The 24,310-nt window shown below is 36.6% G+C and overlaps 1 protein-coding gene across 1 annotated transcript in view; it reads left to right on the top strand.

The window, feature by feature from the left end:
- LOC125257502 (dnaJ homolog subfamily C member 13-like) overlaps nucleotides 1–24,310 on the top strand; it is a 76,187-nt gene that overhangs the window by 2,932 nt on the left and 48,945 nt on the right. The window contains 9 exon segments of the mRNA XM_048173869.1: nucleotides 5,481–5,561; nucleotides 17,543–17,618; nucleotides 17,904–18,053; nucleotides 18,239–18,280; nucleotides 21,484–21,684; nucleotides 21,766–21,972; nucleotides 22,056–22,151; nucleotides 23,891–23,982; nucleotides 24,065–24,231. Of these exon segments, the coding sequence (XP_048029826.1) occupies nucleotides 5,494–5,561; nucleotides 17,543–17,618; nucleotides 17,904–18,053; nucleotides 18,239–18,280; nucleotides 21,484–21,684; nucleotides 21,766–21,972; nucleotides 22,056–22,151; nucleotides 23,891–23,982; nucleotides 24,065–24,231 (1,099 nt within the window). The 5' untranslated portion in view covers nucleotides 5,481–5,493.

The following is a 24,310-nucleotide window of genomic DNA, read 5'->3' as shown; positions in this document are numbered from 1 at the left end:
TTAAAAGAAGAGAGATTACTGCAGAAGTGAAAGCAAAAAAAGTGTAAAAAAGTTATAGGCCTAGTACTTCTGCACAATTTCTGTTTCACAACATATAAACGATATATGCAATCTGGTAACCTGTTATATTATTAAGCTCGGTTCAGCTGATCACTTTGTATCCATCTATTTTAGCTATGTAATATCATAGTGCAGCTTACTTGCAGTTGTATTATTTTTTGGGATGTATTTGTAAGCATTCGATGTGATGTTTTGTGTACTTTATTTATGTCTCTCTTTTCCTACCCAGCAGCTGAAGTAAATAAACAATACTCTTGAACATTCTGCTGCCCCAAAAAACCTCAGCTGGACTGAATATGTTTACAGGAATGGGTTTATACATCCAATTTGCTTTGTGTTATCTTGGTTTTCCCATCAATTTTCTAATCATCAAAGAAAAGAAAAAAAGAAGGAAAAAAAGGAGAGCGTTTTGTCATGTTTGTTGTAATTTGGGAAGTGGAAGGAAATAATGGCAGTTCTGTTGTTTCCCAGGGTTGTTTAATCAGTTGGCATTTGGTTTTCTGAGGTCTGGGTTTTGACATGGACACTGATCACATGACTGATCATGTGACTGTCATCCTCTGAGACCAGAGGCTTTGTACATTTCAAACACACATGGCAGGAAACTGGTTGAATTCGGGTGGATTACTGCTTTACCAGTTAACAGTTTGACAACTTCTAAATCATACTGTTGCTTTGTTTTATTTCCTTTTTTGCTACATATATTCAGCCATCAAAATTATTATTTTTTTTGTCAGATTTGTTTTTATTTCTTTTCCCATGCTTAACAGTGTTAGTGTGTTTTCTTGGTTTATGAGGACACAAATGTGCAGTGCTTCCCACAGGTTTGAAATATACTTGCGGTGGTAGCCGGGTGAAAAACTATTACCCACTGCACAAAAATGGTCTACTGCAAGTGACAAACAAATAATGTGTGATTTTTAACAGTATTTTTATTTATTGAAATTAATTTTAATTGCATAGCATACTATTACATTTAATTACATACTAATATTATGCATTGTAAATTATGTAACATTACAGCATTTAAATGGTTCTCCTTTTCCTATGTTCTCCTTGCTGTCATATAGTCTCTCTCTAAGTGAATGAGACACAGATTTTAATATTAATTTATATAATGAATAATATGTGTGTCAAATAATGTTCAGTCTTTTCTTCCTGTGGGGGAGACTTCAATAATTTACTATGAATTAAATGGAAATCAAATTGAACACAATTTATTGTGTAACCAAAATACCAATAATGCCCAAAAGTAAAAGGAAAAGCTTAGCGTGTGACTTTTAATTATAAACAAGTCCAAAATGCACCGGGAGTCTTATTTTGAAATGGCTGTACTATTGCAGGCTGATCCTTCAGATTCTTACAACCGTATAAAACATTTTATATAAAGGCTGTAAAGTAGACATTGTAATAATTCATCAACTTGAGTTCATTAGCAATCACTTGGCATAAATCTGCGCTTTTCATTGATTGAGAATAACTTTGAAGTAGTCTGAAGCGCTGTTGCGCGAGCCTGTAGAACGCACAACGGCGCCCCCTTGGGAATGTTAGCGGAAGTAAACAGTTCTGACGCACACGTAACAAGCAGGTACGAAATGACTAGTTAATCGATCGCGGATGGTTTCATTATCTTGGGCGGATATAAAAGTATAAGAGGATAAAAATAATAAAAGCAAAAATGTGTCTCCAAATATACTTGGGCGGCCGTTAATATACCTGGGCGGTATATAGTCTATGTGTGGGAAGCACTGATGTGTATAATGACATGAGTATTACAATGTAAACAAACATGGTTTATGAGGACACTTCATTAAACCAGATGGCTTAAAAAATATTAAACAGTGTTCTGAAATTAAAAAAATGCAGAAAGTTTTCTGTGGTGGGTAGTTTTGTACAGTATAAAAACCATTACGAGTCCCGTAAACCACATATACTAGTGTGTGTGAGTCTTTGTAGGATTGTCTATTAACTGACAGGCAAAATGCCCTCGAGCTCGTTGTGAGCAGTTATGTAATGTTAGTGTAAATGTCATGTAACACAATCATGACTGTCATTGTTTTATTGAAAGTCTGCAGATACAGAGCCACAGATTCATCAGAACCTTTATTGCTTTCAGTGTCTGCTGAGCTTTGCATTCATAAAAACCCTTTAAAAACACTTTATATTATGTGGAAAAAGTATCAGTTTCCACAGTTTGGCAGAATCTCTCCACCGTACAGGACAGACACTACATAGAGGTGACAGTGTGAATAGAGATGGGTTTCTGTAATGCTTCTGTGCAGAATGAAGGGCGACTCTTAAAGATTGTGTGTGTTTCTGTGCGGTCTGTAAACTGCTTGTATTGATTCATGCTAAGAGCTGTTGAGATTGATCATGTGACCTCATCCAGGAATTGCCACTGGGTTTTTTTAATGTACTTAAGCTATTAATGCATCGTATCCGAGTGCTGTAATTCCATTAGACGTACAGTACACTAGCAGGATTACACATTCAGTGAGAGATGTAGGGCAGATTTGGTCACTTTCTGCCACAGATGGCCTAGTAGTATTTTAATCCAGAATATCAGATCGCTGGGTTTATCGTTAATTACATTAATTTTAGTTGCCATGCTAGTTTGGCTTTGGCCGTTTGTCCTGTTGCATAGACTGAGATTACTGCATCTTCCTCCAGCACTTCCTTTTAATGGATTACAATTTACTTTCTTGCATTTATAACAAGAAGCTATTTCTCAAAATCAGTTTCTCTTGTTAATTGATTTACACATTTATACTTTAGTCATTTTGGAAAGATGTTACTGTAGCATTTATATCTCTAGATCAGGGTTGAAAAATGGTGAAAAATTTTATTTTTACAATTTTAAGACAACTAGAGTGCATTTATATGGTGATACTTCTCCAAACTGTTTTATTGACCAAATATGCTAATTAAAAACCTTAGCTCAAAGTTTACCAATGTACAGTGTAAAATCTCAAAATCTGACTACACAGTAGCCTAATTAATTTAGGAATAACGGTATGAAGACAATGGAACAAGATAACCCAGGATTACATTAATCCAAGTTTAAATTTGACCCTGGGTTAACAGCTTTAAAGGGTTAGTTCACCTAAGACCTTCATTCATTTTCAGAACACAAATTAAGATATTTTTGATAAAACCGAAGGTTTTTGAACCACACATAGGCAGCAATATCATTGCACTTTTCAAGGCCCAGAAAGGTAAAGACATCATGTGACTTCAGTGATTCAACCTTAATGTTATGAAGCAACAAGAATACTTTTTGTGCACAAAAACAAAACAAAAATGACTTTCTTCTCTTGCTGCGCTGTTTACAACGTCAACAGTAGGGCTGGGTAAAAAAAATATTGATTTCTCGATTTTAATCGATTCTCATTTTTACGAACCAATATTGTTTTACTTAAATCCTAAGAATCGATTAGTCTAGTCTGTTTTCAGTTGATGAATGAACAGAATATGTAGCGCCTCCGATCCAATAAATCGCAATAATCTTTGTGCTTTGTTACTTTTGATATGAAGCAAAGTCTCAGATTTCAAATGACGTCCATCTTATTATTAGATTCAAAAAAATAAATAGCGTTTTGGCGCTGTTTAATGTGGCGTGACAGATCGCTTTAGCGCCTCAGTTAAAGAGAAGCATGTGATCATCCTCTCCTCCGCTTTAATACCAGTTACAGCGAAATAAACATGCATGAACATCTGAAGGTATGTTAAAATATACAGTACAACTTACTGAAATCCGTATCATGTCTCGTGTAATCGCTCAATCAGTGTTTCAACCTCGGAAAGACGTCAGTAAAACAGCTTCAATGTCACGTAACATCACATTTACCTCAGAAAAACATATTCAGTGACCATAAACTCATTAGTCAGCTAGAAAAGTGTACACTAGAAAGCAACATTCTGATAAATATAGCTATGCACCGTTACATATTCATTATAATTTTTAATGTTCTTCAATATTTAATGCATGTTTGAATAAATCATATTTCAAACAAACGAATTGGAGTAGAAATGATTTATGTAATTCTAAACTTTATTTATAATAAAAACATCATTGAGTGTAATTTAAATGTTTGTATATAAATATATACATATATAGTAGTACCAACTGACTCCCATGTGTAGTTTACAGCATTAGTTGAGAGATTTTTTTTCCTCTAGAAAATTTGCCGTGTACTGTAACTGAAATAATACATCCAAAATAATCGATATTGAATTGAAATCGTAATCGAATCGAATTGTGAAAATTGTCAATACCCAGCCCTAGTCAACAGCATAGGTGAATGACGAGAAAGAGAAGATATTGTTAAATAAATTTGTTATTGTTTCGTTTTTGCACCCAAAAAGTATTCTCGTCGCTTCATAACATTAAGGTTGAACCACTGTAGTCACATGGACTATTTTAACGATGTCTTAACTACCTTTCTGGGCCTTGAAAGTGGTGATAACATTACTACCGGAGGCCAGAAAGCTCTCAGATTTAAGCGAAAAGCCCCAGTTAGTCTTCAGCGGGAGATGTGGTTAACATGCTCTGTGATGAATGATTAGCTCACATATATTGTAAGTCAGTACACTTCTGAGCTCCTGTAATGGCCTTTTAGTGCTGGATTGTGGAGGGGAAGGAAGGAAGGATGCAGTCAGCTGTGTTGCAGAATGCTGACAGAGACATTCATGCCCTCCTGTTCAACACGGTTCACAGATCAACACCTCTTTACGCCCTCCTCTCCTTTTCCTACTTTCCCTGTCTTGTTTGTTTGCACTGTGGCTCTCTAGGTACATCTGACCCTTGCTTTTCTGTCTTCCTCATCTCTCTTCTACCCAAGTTTGCATGTATGTTTTTCTCTAAATACAATATAAATGTTCTCTGTGTTATATTTAATTCCAGAGTGAAACTCATGACCTACTTTTATGGTTGACGCAAAGTAATTTCCATCATCGAAACTCGTTAAAAGTTCATTGTGCATCTGTATTTTTTTTTTCATTTGTGTCAGAATTACCCATAATGCCTCAGTCATGGCTTCAGTCTGTGAAACTCTGGCCTGGCTCAGAAGCAAACACTAGTTTGGCTGTGAGGTGTGGAATCTGTGTGTCCCATGTGAAGTGTGCTGGTCAATATTTTAGGGTTTGGAATGACCTGAGGGTGAATAGATGATGATGATGCCAGAATTTTCATTTTTGGGTGAACTTTAACTAATTACTGGCTTCAAAACTGATTTGTTGAGTGCAGAAGTCTGCCATTTGACAGTCATACTACTAGAAACTGCTAAATGTTTCCAGATTTGCCCATGGCAGCTTATTTACGTGATCATATACCATGCTTTTGTCATCTCTGAGCAGGAAGTAAATCAGATGGATGTTGTGTTTGAGTTACAGACGGTGACCCTCTTCTTCTCTTTTCATAGGCCCTGCCTGAAGATGAACGTCCTCAAAGACAACAAAGACTTGGCCTGTTTCTACACAACCAAACACTCCTGGAGGGGAAAGTAAGTGCCTCTTTCTGCTCTCCGTTACTGTGGAGCACTTCATTCAGAGCAGACCTGCTTATTGGGTTTCATGACCGTGTTTTCAGATCTCAGGCTTCAGTGAGATTTACAACTGGGAAGATCACACATTGATTTTAGTTTTTTTTTTTTTTCTTGTCCTGAATTTTTGATCTGTTTGCTTCTTTTGAATCCTACACTCTTAAAAAATGCTGGGTTAAAAACAACCCAAGTTGGGTTGAAAATGGACAAACACAGCAGTTGGGTTAAATGTTTGTCCAACCAAATATTAGAAGTAAAAATTAAACATTTAGAAGTAATTCAAGTGTAATGGACCAGTCTCTGTTGTCCTGTTTCCACTGTAATGGTGCTGGATCTCGTGCCGGAGATGACTCGCGTTCAGCGGGGGAACTGATAACTTCAGACCGCCGCCTGTGTTTCACTCGTAGCCAAAAAATGCTTTGACTGACTCCATAACCTGTCCATAAATGATCAGTGTACAATTCTGAGAACATATTTTAACATCCTAAGTATTTATATTCTGTATATTTTTGAAAAAAATTTAATGCAAGGCATCAGGCATTTCCATCACACGAAAAGACCGTTGCGATGCTCGTTTAGGATAATAAATTAAAACGATATACAGAACAATAACGAAATTTTTAGATAAAACATGAACCAATTTGACGGAGCTACACTGCTCTCTCCTGAAGAGGGCGCAAAAAGCCTGCTATAAATAACTCAACCCCTGGGTTGACCCGTCTGACCCAGGAGCTGGGTAACACAAACACTACCTAAACGCTGGGTTGTTACGTCTGACCCGGGATCTGGGTAACACAAAAACTACCCAAACGCTGGGTTGTTACGTCTGACCCAGAATCTGGGTAACACAAAAACTACCCAAACGCTGGGTTGTTACGTCTGACCCGGGATCTGGGTAACACAAACACTACCCAAACGCCGGGTTGTTACGTCTGACCCAGGATCTGGGTAACACAAACACTACCCGAACGCCGGGTTGTTACGTCTGACCCAGGATCTGGGTAACACAAAAACTACCCGAACGCCGGGTTGTTACGTCTGACCCAGGATCTGGGTAACACAAACACTACCCGAACGACGGGTTGTTACGTCTGACCCAGGATCTGGGTAACACAAACACTACCCGAACGCCGGGTTGTTACGTCTGACCCAGGATCTGGGTAACACAAACACTACCCGAACGCCGGGTTGTTACGTCTGACCCAGGATCTGGGTAACACAAACACTACCCGAACGCCGGGTTGTTACGTCTGACCCGGGATCTGGGTAACACAAACACTACCCGAACGGCGGGTTGTTACGTCTGACCCGGGATCTGGGTAACACAAAAACTACCCAAACGCCGGGTTGTTACGTCTGACCCAGAATCTGGGTAACACAAAAACTACCCAAACGCTGGGTTGTTACGTCTGACCCGGGATCTGGGTAACACAAACACTACCCGAACGCCGGGTTGTTACGTCTGACCCGGGATCTGGGTAACACAAACACTACCCGAACGCCGGGTTGTTACGTCTGACCCAGGATCTGGGTAACACAAAAACTACCCGAACGCCGGGTTGTTACGTCTGACCCAGGATCTGGGTAACACAAACACTACCCGAACGACGGGTTGTTACGTCTGACCCAGGATCTGGGTAACACAAACACTACCCGAACGCCGGGTTGTTACGTCTGACCCAGGATCTGGGTAACACAAACACTACCCGAACGCCGGGTTGTTACGTCTGACCCAGGATCTGGGTAACAAAAACACTACCCGAACGCCGGGTTGTCACGTCTGACCCGGGATCTGGGTAACACAAAAACTACCCGAACGCCGGGTTGTTACGTCTGACCCGGGATCTGGGTAACAAAAACACTACCCGAACGCCGGGTTGTCACGTCTGACCCAGGATCTGGGTAACAAAAACACTACCCGAACGCCGGGTTGTCACGTCTGACCCGGGATCTGGGTAACAAAAACACTACCCGAACGCCGGGTTGTCACGTCTGACCCGGGATCTGGGTAACACAAAAACTACCCGAACGCCGGGTTGTTACGTCTGACCCAGGATCTGGGTAACAAAACACTACCCGAACGCCGGGTTGTCACGTCTGACCCGGGATCTGGGTAACACAAAAACTACCCGAACGCCGGGTTGTTACGTCTGACCCAGGATCTGGGTAACAAAAACACTACCCGAACGCCGGGTTGTCACGTCTGACCCGGGATCTGGGTAACACAAAAACTACTCAAACGCCGGGTTGTTACGTCTGACCCAGGATCTGGGTAACACAAAAACTACCCGAACGCCGGGTTGTTACGTCTGACCCAGGATCTGGGTAACACAAAAACTACTCAAACGCCGGGTTGTTACGTCTGACCCAGGATCTGGGTAACACAAAAACTACCCGAACGCCGGGTTGTTACGTCTGACCCAGGGATCTGGGTAACACAAAAACTACCCGAACGCCGGGTTGTTACGTCTGACCCAGGATCTGGGTAACACAAAAACTACCCGAACGCCGGGTTGTTACGTCTGACCCGGGATCTGGGTAACACAAAAACTACCCGAACGCTGGGTTGTTACGTCTGACCCGGGATCTGGGTAACACAAACACTACCCGAACGCCGGGTTGTTACGTCTGACCCAGGATCTGGGTAACACAAAAACTACCCAAACACTGGGTTGTTACGTCCGACCCAGGATCTGGGTAACACAAAAACTACCCAAACACTGGAAAAATAACCCAAAAATATGACCCAAAAGACTCAGCCCAGGACTTGGGTAGAAAAAATAACCCAAGTGTGGGTTAAATAAAACTGCCCAGCATATTGGGCAAACATTTAACCCAACCTGATTTCAAACTTGTTCCCTCGAAATGCAGATAGTCTAATTCTCAAGGGGCGTTTACACTGACAGTGATTTGTAGCGACCAAGGAAACTGAATTTATTAATTTTCTATGAGATTTGGCATTTTTAGGTGATATTAACAGTAAAGACTGGCGATTAGATTTATCTGCCAATCAGCTGGATAGACGACGTCCAGCAGCGCGGACCAGACTTGATGCCAAAAGTCAAAACTCCAGCTATATGAAAGTGTTGCATATGCAGTTCTCATTCTAGATCTAGATCTTTCCCTCTCTGGCTCAGTGGATCTCCCCTATAGCTGTTTTTTCTCGGCTCAATTCCAGTTGTGTTCAGTATGAATGAATGAATTATTGTAAGGCAGAAATAATGACACTGTGTGGTTGAAAAGGCTGTTTGTGAAGCTGGTTTATACCCAAACATGACAGCGGCTCTCTCTGGATCAGAACTCAGATCTGAATGTTCGCTGTGATCATACTTGTCAAAGGTTTAATAGACAGAGGTGAATCGTTGTCATTTAGGAATAAGATCACCTGTGTGATTAAATCGACATGGAGATTGCGATCTTTTAGCGGTTAATCGTGCTGCTCTAGTTGTCAGAGATATAGTAGTAGATAATGTTAAGGGAAAATGATAATTCTGTTATCATTTACTCTCCTTCATGTCTTTCCAAACCTGTAGGACTTTCTTCTACAAAAACGCACACAAAAAGATTTTAGAAAAATGTCTAAGTGTGGTTTTGGAGTACTTTCTTTATAATACAGCAACCCTGTTTTCATCATTTTGAGTATGTGAGACAAGATTTCATTGGTTTGGAGAGGATGGGTGGGTATCAGTTTCCTAATAAAAGAAAAGTAGCTGTTGAGACAAAAATAGAGACTAGAATCGAAAGTAAAACGAGCTCTGACACGTCCACCAAATCTGCTTCCCCTGTAGACATGTAGTACTATGCTTTTCCTTGTTATGGTTTGTGATCCCACTCTCTTGGGCTCGGTTACATTCCTGTAATGCAGTAAGCCATGAGTGTTATTAATGCATCTCAACTTCACCCAAGCACAGCATGTATTGTTTGTACATATGTATGCTGTAATTACTCTATATTAGTACATAAGACAGTAAAACTGAACGGAAGAATGATTATAGATGTGGTTTTGTTAGTGTTATTGAGCCGTCCCTTCACTTGTTGTCTCGGCTGTAGACTCTGTAAGTTTTCACCACACTAGAAGTGTTTAAGTTGATATATTTCAGCTGTGCAGTTGAGATGATATAATCTGCCTGCTGTTATTCAGAGATCTGTGAGAATCATTCCTCATGCATGTGCTGTTATCACCGCATCTGAGCTGATGATTAAGCTTTTGGACAATCTCCGCACTGCTCAGTTTCATTCTTTTTCAAATTTTACTGGTTACAAACTTGTGGCCAAGATTAGATTGTGAAACTTTTTTCAGTTCCTGATTTCCAAAGTTGTCTTATTCGTTGTCTGTATTTATACCTCTAGTATAGAATAATACTATCGTAGTATACTCATAATGCTTATGATGCAAAAACATTTCGAACTGAAGTCAAATTAAATTGCTGACAGTGATTGTAAATTAATTACCTAAATTATTACATTATTAGCTAACTGCATTCTCTAAATTGTAATGTTGACATGCATTCTCTGTAAAGCTGCTTTGAAACGATATGTATTGTGAAAAGCGCTATACAAATAAATGTGAATTGAAGTTGAAATTCTTATGAGTAAAATATCTCTGAAGTATATACCCATTTATATTTACAATTTTTGGGACACCAGGGTGACTAGGAACATGAAATTGACTTCCCGTTTAAAAGGAATATTAATATAAGCAAACACAAAGGCTAAATTCCCTTAATCATTCATCAAAAAGAGTAAAACCAAAGAATATAATTCTGATGTGCAGCAAAAGATTGTTGAGCTTCACAAAATAGAAAATGGCTGTAAGAAAAGAGCTAAAGCATTGAAAATCCCCATTTCCACCATCAGGGCAATAATTAAGAAGTTCCAATCAACTAAAGATGTTACGAATCTGCCTGGAAGAGGACGAGTGTCCTAATCGTCCTAATGTGCGGTGAGGAGGAGAGTTTGAGCAGACAAAGACTCTCTGAGGATCACAGATGGAGAATTGCAGAGATTAGTTGAGTCTTGAGTGTCAGAAAGCCCCCCAAAAAATGATCAAAAAGCAGCTTCATCCCCACAAGTTGTCCGGGAGAGTTTCAAGAAAAATCCTCATCGCTCATCCATAAACAATCTCCAACATATTCAGTTGTTAGACACGTCTGGAACTAAACAGAACTGGGTTTTTTGGTCAGATGAAACTAAAAAAATATTTTTTTGGCAGCAAACCCACCAGATGGGTTTGGTGCACACATGGATAAAAAGTAGCCCATGTCCACGGTTAAATATACTGCTGGATCTTTAATGTTATAGGCCTGTTTTCTCCTGGAGGTTCTAGACATCTATGGCATCATGGATTCTATCAAATACCAACAGATAAAAAATCAACTTGACTGCTTCTGCTAGAAATCATATAATGGGCTGTGGTTGGATCTTCCATCAGGACAATGATCCAAAAACAAACATCAAAATCAACACAAACATGTGTCACTGAGCACAAAATGAAGCTTCTGCCATGGCTGTCCCAGTCCCCTGACCCCTGAACCCTAAAGAAAACTGAAGAGAAGAAGCAACATAGAGCTGGAATCTGAAGGATCTGGAGAGACTGTATGCAGGAATGATCTGTAGACATTATAGAAGAAGACTTGAGCTCTTATCTTGGGAAAAAGAGGTTTAAAAAAAGTATTGAATAAAGGAGTATGATTAATTGTGGCCAATGTGTATTAGAGAAAAACGTTATTATATATATATATATATATATATATATATATATATATATATATATATATATATTAGTCCAAAAGTTTGGAACCACTAAGATTTTTAATGTTTTTAAAAGAAGTTTCGTCTGCTCACCAAGGCTACATTTATTTAATTGAAAATACAGTAAAAAACAGTAATATTGTGAAATATTATTACAATTTAAAATAACTGTGTACTATTTAAATATATTTGACAAAGTAATTTATTCCTGTGATGCAAAGCTGAATTTTCAGCATCATTACTCCAGTCTTCAGTGTCACATGATCCTTCAGAAATCAATCTAATATGCTGATTTGCTGCTCAATAAACATTTATGATTATTTTCAATGTTGAAAACAGTTGTGTACTTTTTTTTTCAGGATTCCTTGATGAATAGAAAGTTCAAAAGAACAGCATTTATCTGAAATACAAAGCTTCTGTAGCATTATACACTACCGTTCAAAAGTTTGGGGTCAGTAAGAATTTTTATTTTTATTTTTTTGAAAAGAAATTAAAGAAATGAATACTTTTATTCAGCAAGGATGCATTAAATCAATCAAAAGTGGCAGTAAAGACATTTATAATGTTACAAAAGATTAGATTTCAGATAAACACTGTTCTTTTGAACTTTCTATTCATCAAATAATCCTGAAAAAAAATATTGTACACAAATATTTTGTACAATTGTACACATTAAATGTTTCTTGAGCAGCAAATCATCATATTAGAATGATTTCTGAAGGATCATGTGACACTGAAGACTGGAGTAATGATGCTGAAAATCCAGCTTTGCATCACAGGAATAAATTACTTTGTCAAATATATTCAAATAGAAAACAGTTATTTTAAATTGTAATAATATTTCACAATATTACTGTTTTTTACTGTATTTTTAATTAAATAAATGTAGCCTTGGTGAGCAGACGAAACTTCTTTTAAAAACATTAAAAATCTTAGTGGTTCCAAACTTTTGGACTGTACTATAATATATATATATATATATATATATATACACTCAGAGCCTAAACTTTCACTGTAAGCTGAAGATATATGTAATCAAATGATAGGAGGATTTGTTGGGTCCAGTCATGTGATGGAGTATGTGATGCACTTGTCCCGGGGAAGATGTTAAAAGCCACAGACAATGAATAATTAACCAGTCTTGTGACTGGAGCTAGTATTATTCTACGAGGTCACAGAGACAGAAAGGAGACTGGATAGATGGGTGTGGCCTTCAACTGGAAATAATAAGTGTTTGAAATGGCAAACTATCATCCATTTTTGCAGTATGTAAGCTGCATACTTCCAATAATTAAGACTCAAATTTCCAGTCTAATCAAAATTGAACTAAAATATAAAACAACTGTTTTTATTTCTGAAATAAGGGTACGAGTCAGTCTCTGACTGTTGTTCCCAGTATTATTTGCTATCATTTATCATGTACGCTGGTAAACTGTGAACTGCGGTATCTGTTATTACTGCTATCTTTCACACTTGCTGAAAGCATGTCAGCTGCGTAGCGGATGAGATGGTGTTGAAAACGTTCCCGTCACTCACAAAAGATGCTCTCAGTGTCGACATAAAGACATAATGAACACATTATCCTCTGTCTGTCAGAGCAGTACAGTTTTTGAAGAATGTTGTTGTTTGAATTTTTTGGGTTGTTTTTTTAATAATGTTTTTGTCACACCTGATGTTCCTTCACAAGCATCTTGGTGATGTACAGTATGTGTTTGCTCTGGTCGTTACAGAATTAGTTTAGTTCCCATATTAGACATTTAGACACTGTCAGTCCAGGAAACTGCTGTTGCACAAACGTAGCTGCTAATTTAAGACTGTCTGACCAACTATAGGGCCCTATGAAATCCGTTTTATTTTTTCCCAAATTCCGTTTTTTCCGTTTTATTTATTTTTTGACTCCATTTTAATGGTTAAATTAAATTTTAGTAATCAAAACGCATGTCTAATTAATTGAAATAATGAATCTTGTCCAATTTACCAACAATTTAATAAAAGTTTAACACAAAAATTACATTTTTTTTTTTTTTTTTTTTTAGGGCCCTATGATAAGCCTTTTATTCTTTCCCCTCAAATTTTATTTTTTACCAAATTCTGTTTTCTGGATTCCATTTTAATGGTTTAATTCCATTTTAATAATCAAAAAGCATGTCTAATTAATTGAATTCTTAAAAACAACAATATTTATTAATTAAAAAATATATATTTTTATGAATTTTTTTTTCAGAAATTCTGTTGTGTATTTAAATTTTTCTGGCAATCAAATGAACGTATACCATTTAATTTATCTTTTAATTATAAAATTAAACTTTTTTTGTCAAACAATGTGCTGCACAACAGAGCTTTATTGTTAAAATTAAAACATGGAAGAAACACTGAGATTATTGTTTAAAAGTATATTTAATAATTTATTGTTAAATTAATTTATCTAAATTCTACTGTACAACAGTAATATGTTTCTGTCAAGTTAAATCAAACTTTTATTTTGACGGTTTGCCCAGAGCTTTGAGTTTCTCTGTGTTTATGATGGTAGTTTTCTCAAACGAAGCGGTTAAACGCTGATGAAGTGACTTTCAGAGCAGCTCTGGAGATGAATTCGTGCGTTCATATAGTGAGGCGACAGAGGACGAAAACACAGCGAGCGTCGCATGTGCTTCAGCGTGCGTGCGGTAAATGAAACCGCGCTTCCGCATCATTCATTTCAGAGTCACACAGGCATGCAGGATTCATGTTTAAATAGTGTTTTTGCGGTTTAATATTCACAGACACTAGTCTACATCGCGATTTAATTTAAATGTTCTGACCTGCTTTTAATTCATTCATCAAAAATTTGACAAATTCCGTGACATTCCGCATTATATAGTAAATTCCGTTTTTATGAATGGATTCTGCGATTCCGTGATCGCGGAAATTATAGGGCCCTACAACTAGCAATTAAGGTAGGGCCCTAATGATTTCTGCGATGCAGAAAACGTAGATGGAATCACGAAATCCAGTCATTAAAACGGAATTTACTGTATAATGTGGAATGTCACAAAATTTGTCAATTTTTTTTATGAAAAAAATAAAAATTAGGTCAGCACACTTAAATCAAATTGCAATATAGACTAGTGTCTGTTAATATTAAACTGCACTCACTATATGAGGACATGAACTTCATCTCCAGAGTCACTTCATGAGCATTTTACAGTTTCATAAACACACAAACTCAATGGTCTTCACTGCAACCCGTCAAAATAAAAGTTTGAACGTTTAGAAATATATTTCTGTTGTACAGTAGAATTTAGCTACGTCTCAATGTATCAATAATAATACTAACACTAATAATAATAATACATTATTAAAACGATATTTTAAGGAATAATCACAAATTTTCTAACATGCTAATTTTAACAGTAAAGCTCTGTTGTCCATCATTTGATTGTCAGAAAAATTTAAAATACACAACACAGAATTTCTTTTTTTCGTTTTTATAAATTCAATTAATTAGACATGCTTTTTGATTTTTAAAATTTAATTAAATCATTAAAATGGAATCCAGAAAATTGAATTTGGTAAAAATAAAATGGAATGTGATTTTATATATATATTATATATAATATTTTATATATATTTCATAGGGTCCTAAAAAAATAATTTTTGTTAAACTTTTAATAAATTGTTGTTGAATTATATAAGTTTCATGATTTCAATTAATTAGACATGCTTTATGATTACTAAAATTTAATTTAACAGTTAAAATATCAACATCATTCTGTTTATTATAAGCGCTGCAGTTTGTCGTCTGTCGCTTTAAATGCTCGAGCTCATTAAAGCAGGATGGATTCTTATTGGCTGTCAATGTTTTTATCATTGATCAAGAATTCTGAATGTGATTCCAATAATGTCCAATGTGACGTTATCATTATAGTTGTGCTGAAAAAAAAAAAAAAGACTAGTCTAAACAATTTAAAAGATCTGATTGGAATCTGATCTATAGAGACTAGCAGTATATTGTGGTATTGTGCTGTATATCTGCACTTCACAACAACACAACCTTGTTTCTGCATGTTTCCTACAACAGCGTCTGGCATGTTTACATTTTTACGTGGCATAAGGAATCCGGTCAGACTGAAACAGAAATGTGCGTTGAATAGGATTTCAAACCACGTCGAACGTAGTGTGAAATCAGTTGATTAAAAAAATTCTATTTCATGTCTTTTTGCCATTCACACGTAATACTAAATATAATCTGATATGAACACTGGATTTGGACTGATTATCTGAACAAGGCTTTAGAAGAATGAACTGCTGACTTGGCAAGTTTCTCTGTAATAGATCTGTGACTCTGTGTGTAGTGAAGTGATTAATACCACTTCTCTTAATCTTTGTGTCCGTGAACCTGAAACGCATTGCATTCATCTCGTCTCGTCTCTTCTCTTCCTGTGAAAGTGATGTTGTTCCTCCTGCCTGTTAAGCTACTGTTGTCTGTCAAGCCGTCTTTTGTTCCATTTGCATGTAATAAAACAATGACGAGGATGTTTGTGGGTGGAAGACGCTTTTTTCAAGCTGTCAGTGGTGTTTGTTGGGTGTTTCTGGATCATTCATTATCTGTTGTTTCTGTTGATGTCAGGACTGGGGTCAGAGGAGGATTCTGGGTATAATTGAGCGAACACTCTGAAGACTCTGTGATCTTCACTATTACAACTTTAAAAAAAATTAGGAAAGTCAAAAATGTAGGAGCACCTTCTGATCAATGACAGAAATTAACCTTCCCACAATGAGGTGATATTTGACTCTTTAAAATAATTTGCCAGGGCTTTTTCTTTTCTTTGTAAGGGCATTTTTCCAAACTTTAGTATATGTGTCATCTTTTCTATATTTATAAATTGAGTTAGAAGAATAATAAGACACAATCAGGAAGATTAATCAATCAAACAATATAATCATTATATTTTAAATGACTATATTTTGAAAGAAATGCAAATAAAAACTTTATTCTCTCCATTTCAGCAACTTGTTTCAGAGTAACTGGTATAAACAAGCACATTACTCAAATTAATATTAACACACATTAACTAAATTCATATAATTACTATTAATACTGAACATTGAACTGGTTTCTTAGCATTTTCTTTACACAAAGCATAAATTCAGTGCATTTTCCTGCCCTCTTTTGATTAACAGGATATATCGTCTCTGACTATTGGCTGTTTTTAAACTATCGGCTGCTGAGTGTGAAAATGTGCTTTTATCAGCCGATACCGAATATTGGCCGATATATATCGGTGCATCTCTTATTAAATGATTTAAATAACTGAAATGGTACTTTAAAAATGTAACTAAAATTGCCAGTAGGGGGCGGCAAGTCACTGTCTTTGTTAATGAATCATTAATTCAATCGATTCATTCAAACAACTGATTCATTCAGGAGCAAAGCATCGGCTGTCTTTATGAATGAGTCATTGAATCATTGACTCACTAGACTCATTTTGAAAACGCAGATTCATTCATAAACGAAACACCTGTTTGCTTGGAGATGCAAACTATGTGATGAAATCTGACAATACTGTTCCCTAAAATGCAAGTCACTTGATATTAACCTTGTTATTTGAATTGTTGTATAAAATCAGTATTAAATTTGCATACTCCCTTGTCTCAGTTCATCGCGATCTCACAAACATCCGTTATAGTCGGTGAAGTTGACTACACTGCACAATGAATCTCTTATTTACTTTGTGTCTGTACTTTGTTTGTTATAATGAGAGGATTTGTGAGCTTGCATAACTCGGCACTAAACAAACGTTTTGAGCGGTGTGTGGATTTTAACTTAAATGCCTCTGATTGGCCATTGTGTTCAAGAAATCAACAGATATGTCTGTGATTGGCTAGATCACACTGTAGAGCCCTGATTAGAGTCCGTTACTCACTCGGCTCATTCCTCCTGCTTCTTCATTTTGAGATCAGGGTTTTGTAACTCTCTCTCTCTCACACATACACACACGTTCCTCTCTAATTACTGCCATCATTATTTTCAGACCGTCTGGGGGAAACAGCGTTTTTGGACATGGACCGATAACAATGCCATCTTTGAGCTCGTCTGGTTTTTCATGTTGCTCAGTCTGAACTCTCTGTCCCGATGGATGACCAGTTTTACTATTAAGTTACACACTGTATCCGACACACAAGAGAATGTACTGTTTTTGTTTCTTCAGGTACAAGCGTGTGTTCTCCGTGGGGACTCATGGCATCACCACATACAATCCCACCACCTTAGAAGTTACAAACCAGGTACTGCTGACAGATTAAGAGCTGAGGATGAGTATAAATTATTTACATTATTTTTAATAATAAAAAATAAACTAATAATACATTTCTGACATAACCAAGGCCATATGGGCAGGGAAAAATTGTTAACCAATAGTATCATAGCCTCTTTTCATAATCCAGTCAAATCCTGATGAATAAAACATTAGTGCATTATTTTCTCATAAATATTAAGTTTCAAATGCCAATATGTCAAACATTGATATATTTAATAAATATTGTGTGATATTATCTCTCTGGCATGTCCAGTGGCCGTACGGCGATATCTGTGGCATCGCTCCGGCTGGGAAAGGCCAGGGAACCGAGTTCAACCTCACTTTCCGCAAGGGCAGCGGGAAGAAGTCCGAAACGCTGAAGTTCTCCACTGAACATCGCACTGAGCTGCTGACAGAAGCGCTGGTGAGAGATCTCGTCTTCTCAATTGCTAATGAATTTGCATGCTGTGAAATGAGGCAACAGTTCATGAAAGGAGCCGTGCGATTCTTCGTTTTTTTAAGACACTTCATTCTTCGTTAGAATCAGGTTTCATCACACTGATCCAGAAAGGCTCTTGAAATGCTGATTTTTGTCTCTCTGCCCCACAGAGGTTCAGAACAGACTTCTCAGAGGGAAAAATCACCGGAAGAGTGAGTATAATCCCATCTGATCCTGAGTCATGGTTTACATATAAACAGTGTTTTTCTCCCTCCACCTGCGTAAAAAATTTCTACTGTTTTTCGACAAACACCAAGGTTGTTTGGTAATTTAATTTGCCTTCTGTGTTTTATTAGAGAGAATCAGTCCAAAATTAATTTTCCAAAATTCAGGGTAGTGAACACATTTGAAATCTGGACACTTTTATTACTGAAATGCTGTTTTGATGAATAACATTATGTCACCGATCCACTACAGTGAGCATTAGCTGTTAAGAAGAAAAATCAAGTAAGCTTTTCAAATGGGTCATTATTATGGTTTTAAATATGGTATATATATATTTTTTGAAAATAACTGAAAAAAAAAGTACACAACTGTTTTCAATTGTGACTTTATATCGCAATAGTGACTTTATATCGCAATTCCGAATTTATATCACAATTCTGACTTTATATCTCGCAATTGTGACTTTATATCTCGCAATTGTGACTTTATATCTCGCAATTCTGACTTTATATCTCGCAATAGTGACTTTATATCTCGCAATAGTGAATTTATATCTCGCAATTCTGACTTTATATCTCGCAATTGTGACTTTATATCTCGCAATAGTGAATTTATATCTCGCAATTCTGACTTTATATCTCGCAATAGTGACTTTATATCTCGCAATAGTGAATTTACATCTCGCAATTCTGACTTTATATCTCGCAATTCTGACTTTATAACTCGCAATTCTGACTTTATATCGCAATTCTGACTTTATATCGCAATAGTGACTTTATATCGCAATTCTGACTTTATATCGCAATAGTGACTTTATATCGCAATTCTGACTTTATAACACGCAATTGTGACTTTATATCGCAATTGTGACTTTATATCGCAATAGTGACTTTATATCGCAATTCTGACTTTATAACTCGCAATTCTGACTTTATATCGCAATTGTGACTTTATATCGCAATAGTGACTTTATATCGCAATTCTGACTTTATAACTCACAATTCTGACTTTATATCGCAATTGTGACTTTATAACTCACAATTCTGACTTTATATCTCGCAATTCTGACTTTATATCACACAATTGTGACTTTATATCTCGCAATAGTGAATTTATATCTCGCAATTCTGACTTTATATCTCGCAATTGTGACTTTATATCTCGCAATAGTGAATTTATATCTCGCAATTCTGACTTTATATCTCGCAATAGTGACTTTATATCTCGCAATAGTGAATTTACATCTCGCAATTCTGACTTTATATCTCGCAATTCTGACTTTATAACTCGCAATTCTGACTTTATATCGCAATTCTGACTTTATATCGCAATAGTGACTTTATATCGCAATTCTGACTTTATATCGCAATAGTGACTTTATATCGCAATTCTGACTTTATAACACGCAATTGTGACTTTATATCGCAATTGTGACTTTATATCGCAATAGTGACTTTATATCGCAATTCTGACTTTATAACTCGCAATTCTGACTTTATATCGCAATTGTGACTTTATATCGCAATAGTGAATTTATATCTCGCAATTCTGACTTTATATCTCGCAATTGTGACTTTATATCTCGCAATAGTGAATTTATATCTCGCAATTCTGACTTTATATCTCGCAATAGTGACTTTATATCTCGCAATAGTGAATTTACATCTCGCAATTCTGACTTTATATCTCGCAATTCTGACTTTATAACTCGCAATTCTGACTTTATATCGCAATTCTGACTTTATATCGCAATAGTGACTTTATATCGCAATTCTGACTTTATATCGCAATAGTGACTTTATATCGCAATTCTGACTTTATAACACGCAATTGTGACTTTATATCGCAATTGTGACTTTATATCGCAATAGTGACTTTATATCGCAATTCTGACTTTATAACTCGCAATTCTGACTTTATATCGCAATTGTGACTTTATATCGCAATAGTGACTTTATATCGCAATTCTGACTTTATAACTCGCAATTCTGACTTTATATCGCAATTGTGACTTTATATCGCAATAGTGACTTTATATCGCAATTCTGACTTTATAACTCACAATTCTGACTTTATAACTCGCAATTCTGACTTTATATCGCAATTGTGACTTTATATCGCAATTCTGACTTTATAACTCACAATTCTGACTTTATATCGCAATTGTGACTTTATAACTCACAATTCTGACTTTATATCGCAATAGTGACTTTATATCGCAATAGTGACTTTATATCGCAATTCTGACTTTATAACTCGCAATTCTGACTTTATATCGCAATTGTGACTTTATATCGCAATTCTGACTTTATAACTCACAATTCTGACTTTATATCGCAATTGTGACTTTATATCGCAATTCTGACATTATATCTCGCAATTCTGACTTTATATCTCGCAATAGTGACTTTATATCGCAATTGTGACTTTATATCGCAATTGTGACTTTATAACTCGCAATTCTGACTTTATATCTCAATTGTGACTTTATATCGCAATTGTGATTTTATAACTCGCAATTCTGACTTTATATCTCAATTGTGACTTTATATCTCGTAATTGTGACTTTATATCGCAATTGTGACTTTATATCGTAATTCTGACTTTATAACTCACTATAGTGACTTTATATTGCAATTGTGACTTTATATCTTGCAATTCTGACATTATATCTCGCAATTATGACTTTATAACTCGCAGTTCTGACTTTATATCTCACTATAGTGACTTATATCGCAATTGTGACTTTATATCGCAATTCTGACTTTACAACACGCAATTGCGGCTTTATCCCCCGGTTTCACAGACAAGGCTTAAGCTAGTCCTAGACTAAAATGCATGTTTGAGTTGTTTTAACTGAAAGTAACTTGCCCTGACATATCTTAAAATATGTCAGTGTCATTGTTTTGTCTCAAGATGTACACCAGTACTGTTTTTTTCTAGTGTACATTCATAAAAGCTATTTAAATGCCCTAATTGAACTAAGGCCTAATCCAGGCTTAGGCTAAGCCCTGTCTGTGAAACCGGGGCTATATCTCACAGTTCTGACTTTATAACTCTCAATTATTTTCTTCACTTTCTGTAGCTCCTCATGAAGTAAAACAGTTCAGGATTGGTCAGAACCGACTGTGTGCATGTTTTCATGATGTTCGTGTTTTGTATTTTGCTAATTCTGCTGGTGTTTCCTCAGCGCTATAACTGCTACAAGCATCACTGGAGCGACACACGGAAGAGCGTGTGTTTGGAAGTCACTCCCGGAGGCATCGATCAGATCGACCCCCAGACCAACCGCGTGATCTGCTCGTATGACTACCGCTGTGTCGAGGGCTTCGCCGAGGTCTCCGACTACCAGGGCGGCTTCTGCGTGCTGTACGGCGGCTTCGGCAGACTGGTCTGTGTGCAGTTCCTGTTCAACACTGAGTTGACACGCATTAACGTATTACTGACACTCTTTCTCTTTTGCTCTCTGCAGCATCTTTTTGCGTCTGAGCATCGTGACGAGATCATTCGCAGCGCGATCGAGCACGCCGGCAACTTCATCGGCATCACGTTACGCCTCCGTAAGGAGCAGCTGACGTTCGAGGGCTTCCTCGGCGAGCGTCTGGGGAAGTACGGTTCAGACGAGTGCATCACCTCGCTCACCGAGTTCATCGTGCAGAAGCTCTCGCCGCGGCACGCGGTAAGATGCGACAGCCGAATCCACACATGCTCGTGATGTCATGTGCTCTCTGATGATGTGATTGGTGGTTGTGTTGGTCTCAGGAGCCGGTGAAGCGGATCTTGGCCCTCACAGAGACGTGTCTGGTGGAGAGAGACCCTGGCTCCTACAACATAGTCACCGTTAAGCCCTTCGGAGAGGTCTGTCTTTTTAAAACAGAACAAATGCAGGAAATAAACACTTGGTCTAGTGAAACAACATCAAATTAACTATTTTCAATCCATTATACTTTAGTAATGTGATGTATTTCAGAGTAAAACGGGCTATTTAATATTGGTTATACTTTATTTCGATGGTCACTTTAGACACTACTAACTAGCTTTGCAACTACATGTCTAATAAAATTAGAATTGACATTTAACCCTTGTGTGGTCTTCGTTTAGGAAGTACACTCAGGGTCTTTGGGGTCTCCACAGACCCCAGGCAACAAAATGTAATTTTGTAACAAAAAATATATTTTATATATATATATATATATATATATATATATATATATATATATATATATATATATATATATATATATATATATTTATTTTTTTTTAATTTTTTTTTAAACAAATGTAATTTTACTCTGTTTATTAATGTTTTTACTCCACGTTTGTGCAGTTTTTGGAGGATTTATCATATTTTAAAAAATGTATATAAATAAATATTTTGTTGAGTAGGTTTTTATACAAAAACAGCTTTTTATGTAAAATTCACTTTATAAAAGTCCCACATTTCTAACTTTCATTCATGGGGATAACACGGATAATCTGACATGGTTTGGTGTAAGATTTTTGCCCATCTTTTGGAAAATGCAATTTTAAAAGTAAAACAAATATCACTTTTACCAGTAGGTGGCTCCAGAGCTCCACTATTTGCTATTTGACTGACTGAAATACATCTTTTCACAAGTATTTTTCAGTTGGATTCATATCTAAATATTATGAAATCACAATTATGACAATAAAAGCTACTTTTTGTCAAAGTTTAGTATTTTTTTTTGTTTTTCTGTTTTTCAATATGGTTACATTATGAAGAGACCCCACTTAGAAAATGGACAAAATTCATCCTCAAAATCAACATTTTTGAAAAACTTTTTTTTTTCCAGTACAAAAATAATGCTAAACTTTGACAAAAAGTATTTTTTATTATCATAATTGTGATTTCATAATATTTAGATATGAATCCAACTGAAAAATACTTGTGAAAAGATGTCTTTCAGTCAGTCAAACAGCAAATAGTGGAGCTCTGGAGCCACCTACTGGTAAAAGTGATCATTGTTTTACTTTTAAAACTGTATTTTCCAAAAGATGGGCAAAAATCTTACACTAAACCATGTCAGATTATCCGTGTTATCCCCATGAATGAAAGTTAGAAATGTGGGTCTTTTATAAAGTGAATTTTACATAAAAAGCTGTTTTTGTATAAAAACCTACTCAACAAAAATATTTATTTATTTATTTATATAAATTTAAAAGATATGATAAATCCTCCAAAAACTGCACAGATATGAAGTAAAAACATTATCAAACAGAGTAAAAACATTTTGTTTTTAAAAATCAATTATTTTGTTAAAAAATTACATTTTGTTGCCTGGTGTCACTGAAGACCCCAAAGACCCTGAGTGTGACACTTTTTTTTCTACACTAACAAAAACAAGATATCACTCCAATTTTTTATTTATTTGTCGATCTAGAAAGTGTTAACAACTGTACTAAGTTTCATGTCATTTGGACAAAGAGAACATTTATTTTACTTTTAGAAAACGCCGTTTGGGGTCTAAAAAGACCCTATAAGGGTTAACATTGCATCAACCCTTTAAATAATTTGTATTTATATTCTGTTTAAATTGCTAATCAGAATAAGCTGATGTCGAGTGTGTGTTGTGCAGGTTTTCGCTCTGATCTGTGATGCGGAGAATCCTCAGATCTTCAGCATCGAGTTCATCCGAGGACAGATCCGGAAGTACTGCTCCACAGACAGGTGCGCATCCACAGGCGCTGCTTCTGCTCTTCTCTGCCTGATATAAGCCTGTGTGTTAGAGCCGTCTCTGTGCTGTCTGCAGGGACTCTCTGCTGGCGAGTCTGCTGGACAGCGTGAGGGCTTCTGGAAACAGGGATGTGTGTGTGAAGATGGCGCCCACGCGGCGGGGTCAGCGCTGGGGTCTGCTCAGCATGCCTGTGGACGAGGAGGTGGAGAGTCTTCACCTGAAATTCCTCGCGGCGCCGCCAAGTACGGTCTTCACTAGACTGGACTGTAGCTCATTTAGTGATTTTAACTCATCGTATAGTTTTGGAGATGCTCTGACCCA

This window comes from Megalobrama amblycephala, linkage group LG22 (assembly GCF_018812025.1).
Source record: "Megalobrama amblycephala isolate DHTTF-2021 linkage group LG22, ASM1881202v1, whole genome shotgun sequence".
NCBI classification, from domain to species: domain Eukaryota; kingdom Metazoa; phylum Chordata; class Actinopteri; order Cypriniformes; family Xenocyprididae; genus Megalobrama; species Megalobrama amblycephala.
Note: the sequence above shows the minus strand (reverse complement) of the source record. Positions and strands in the feature narration are given on the sequence as shown.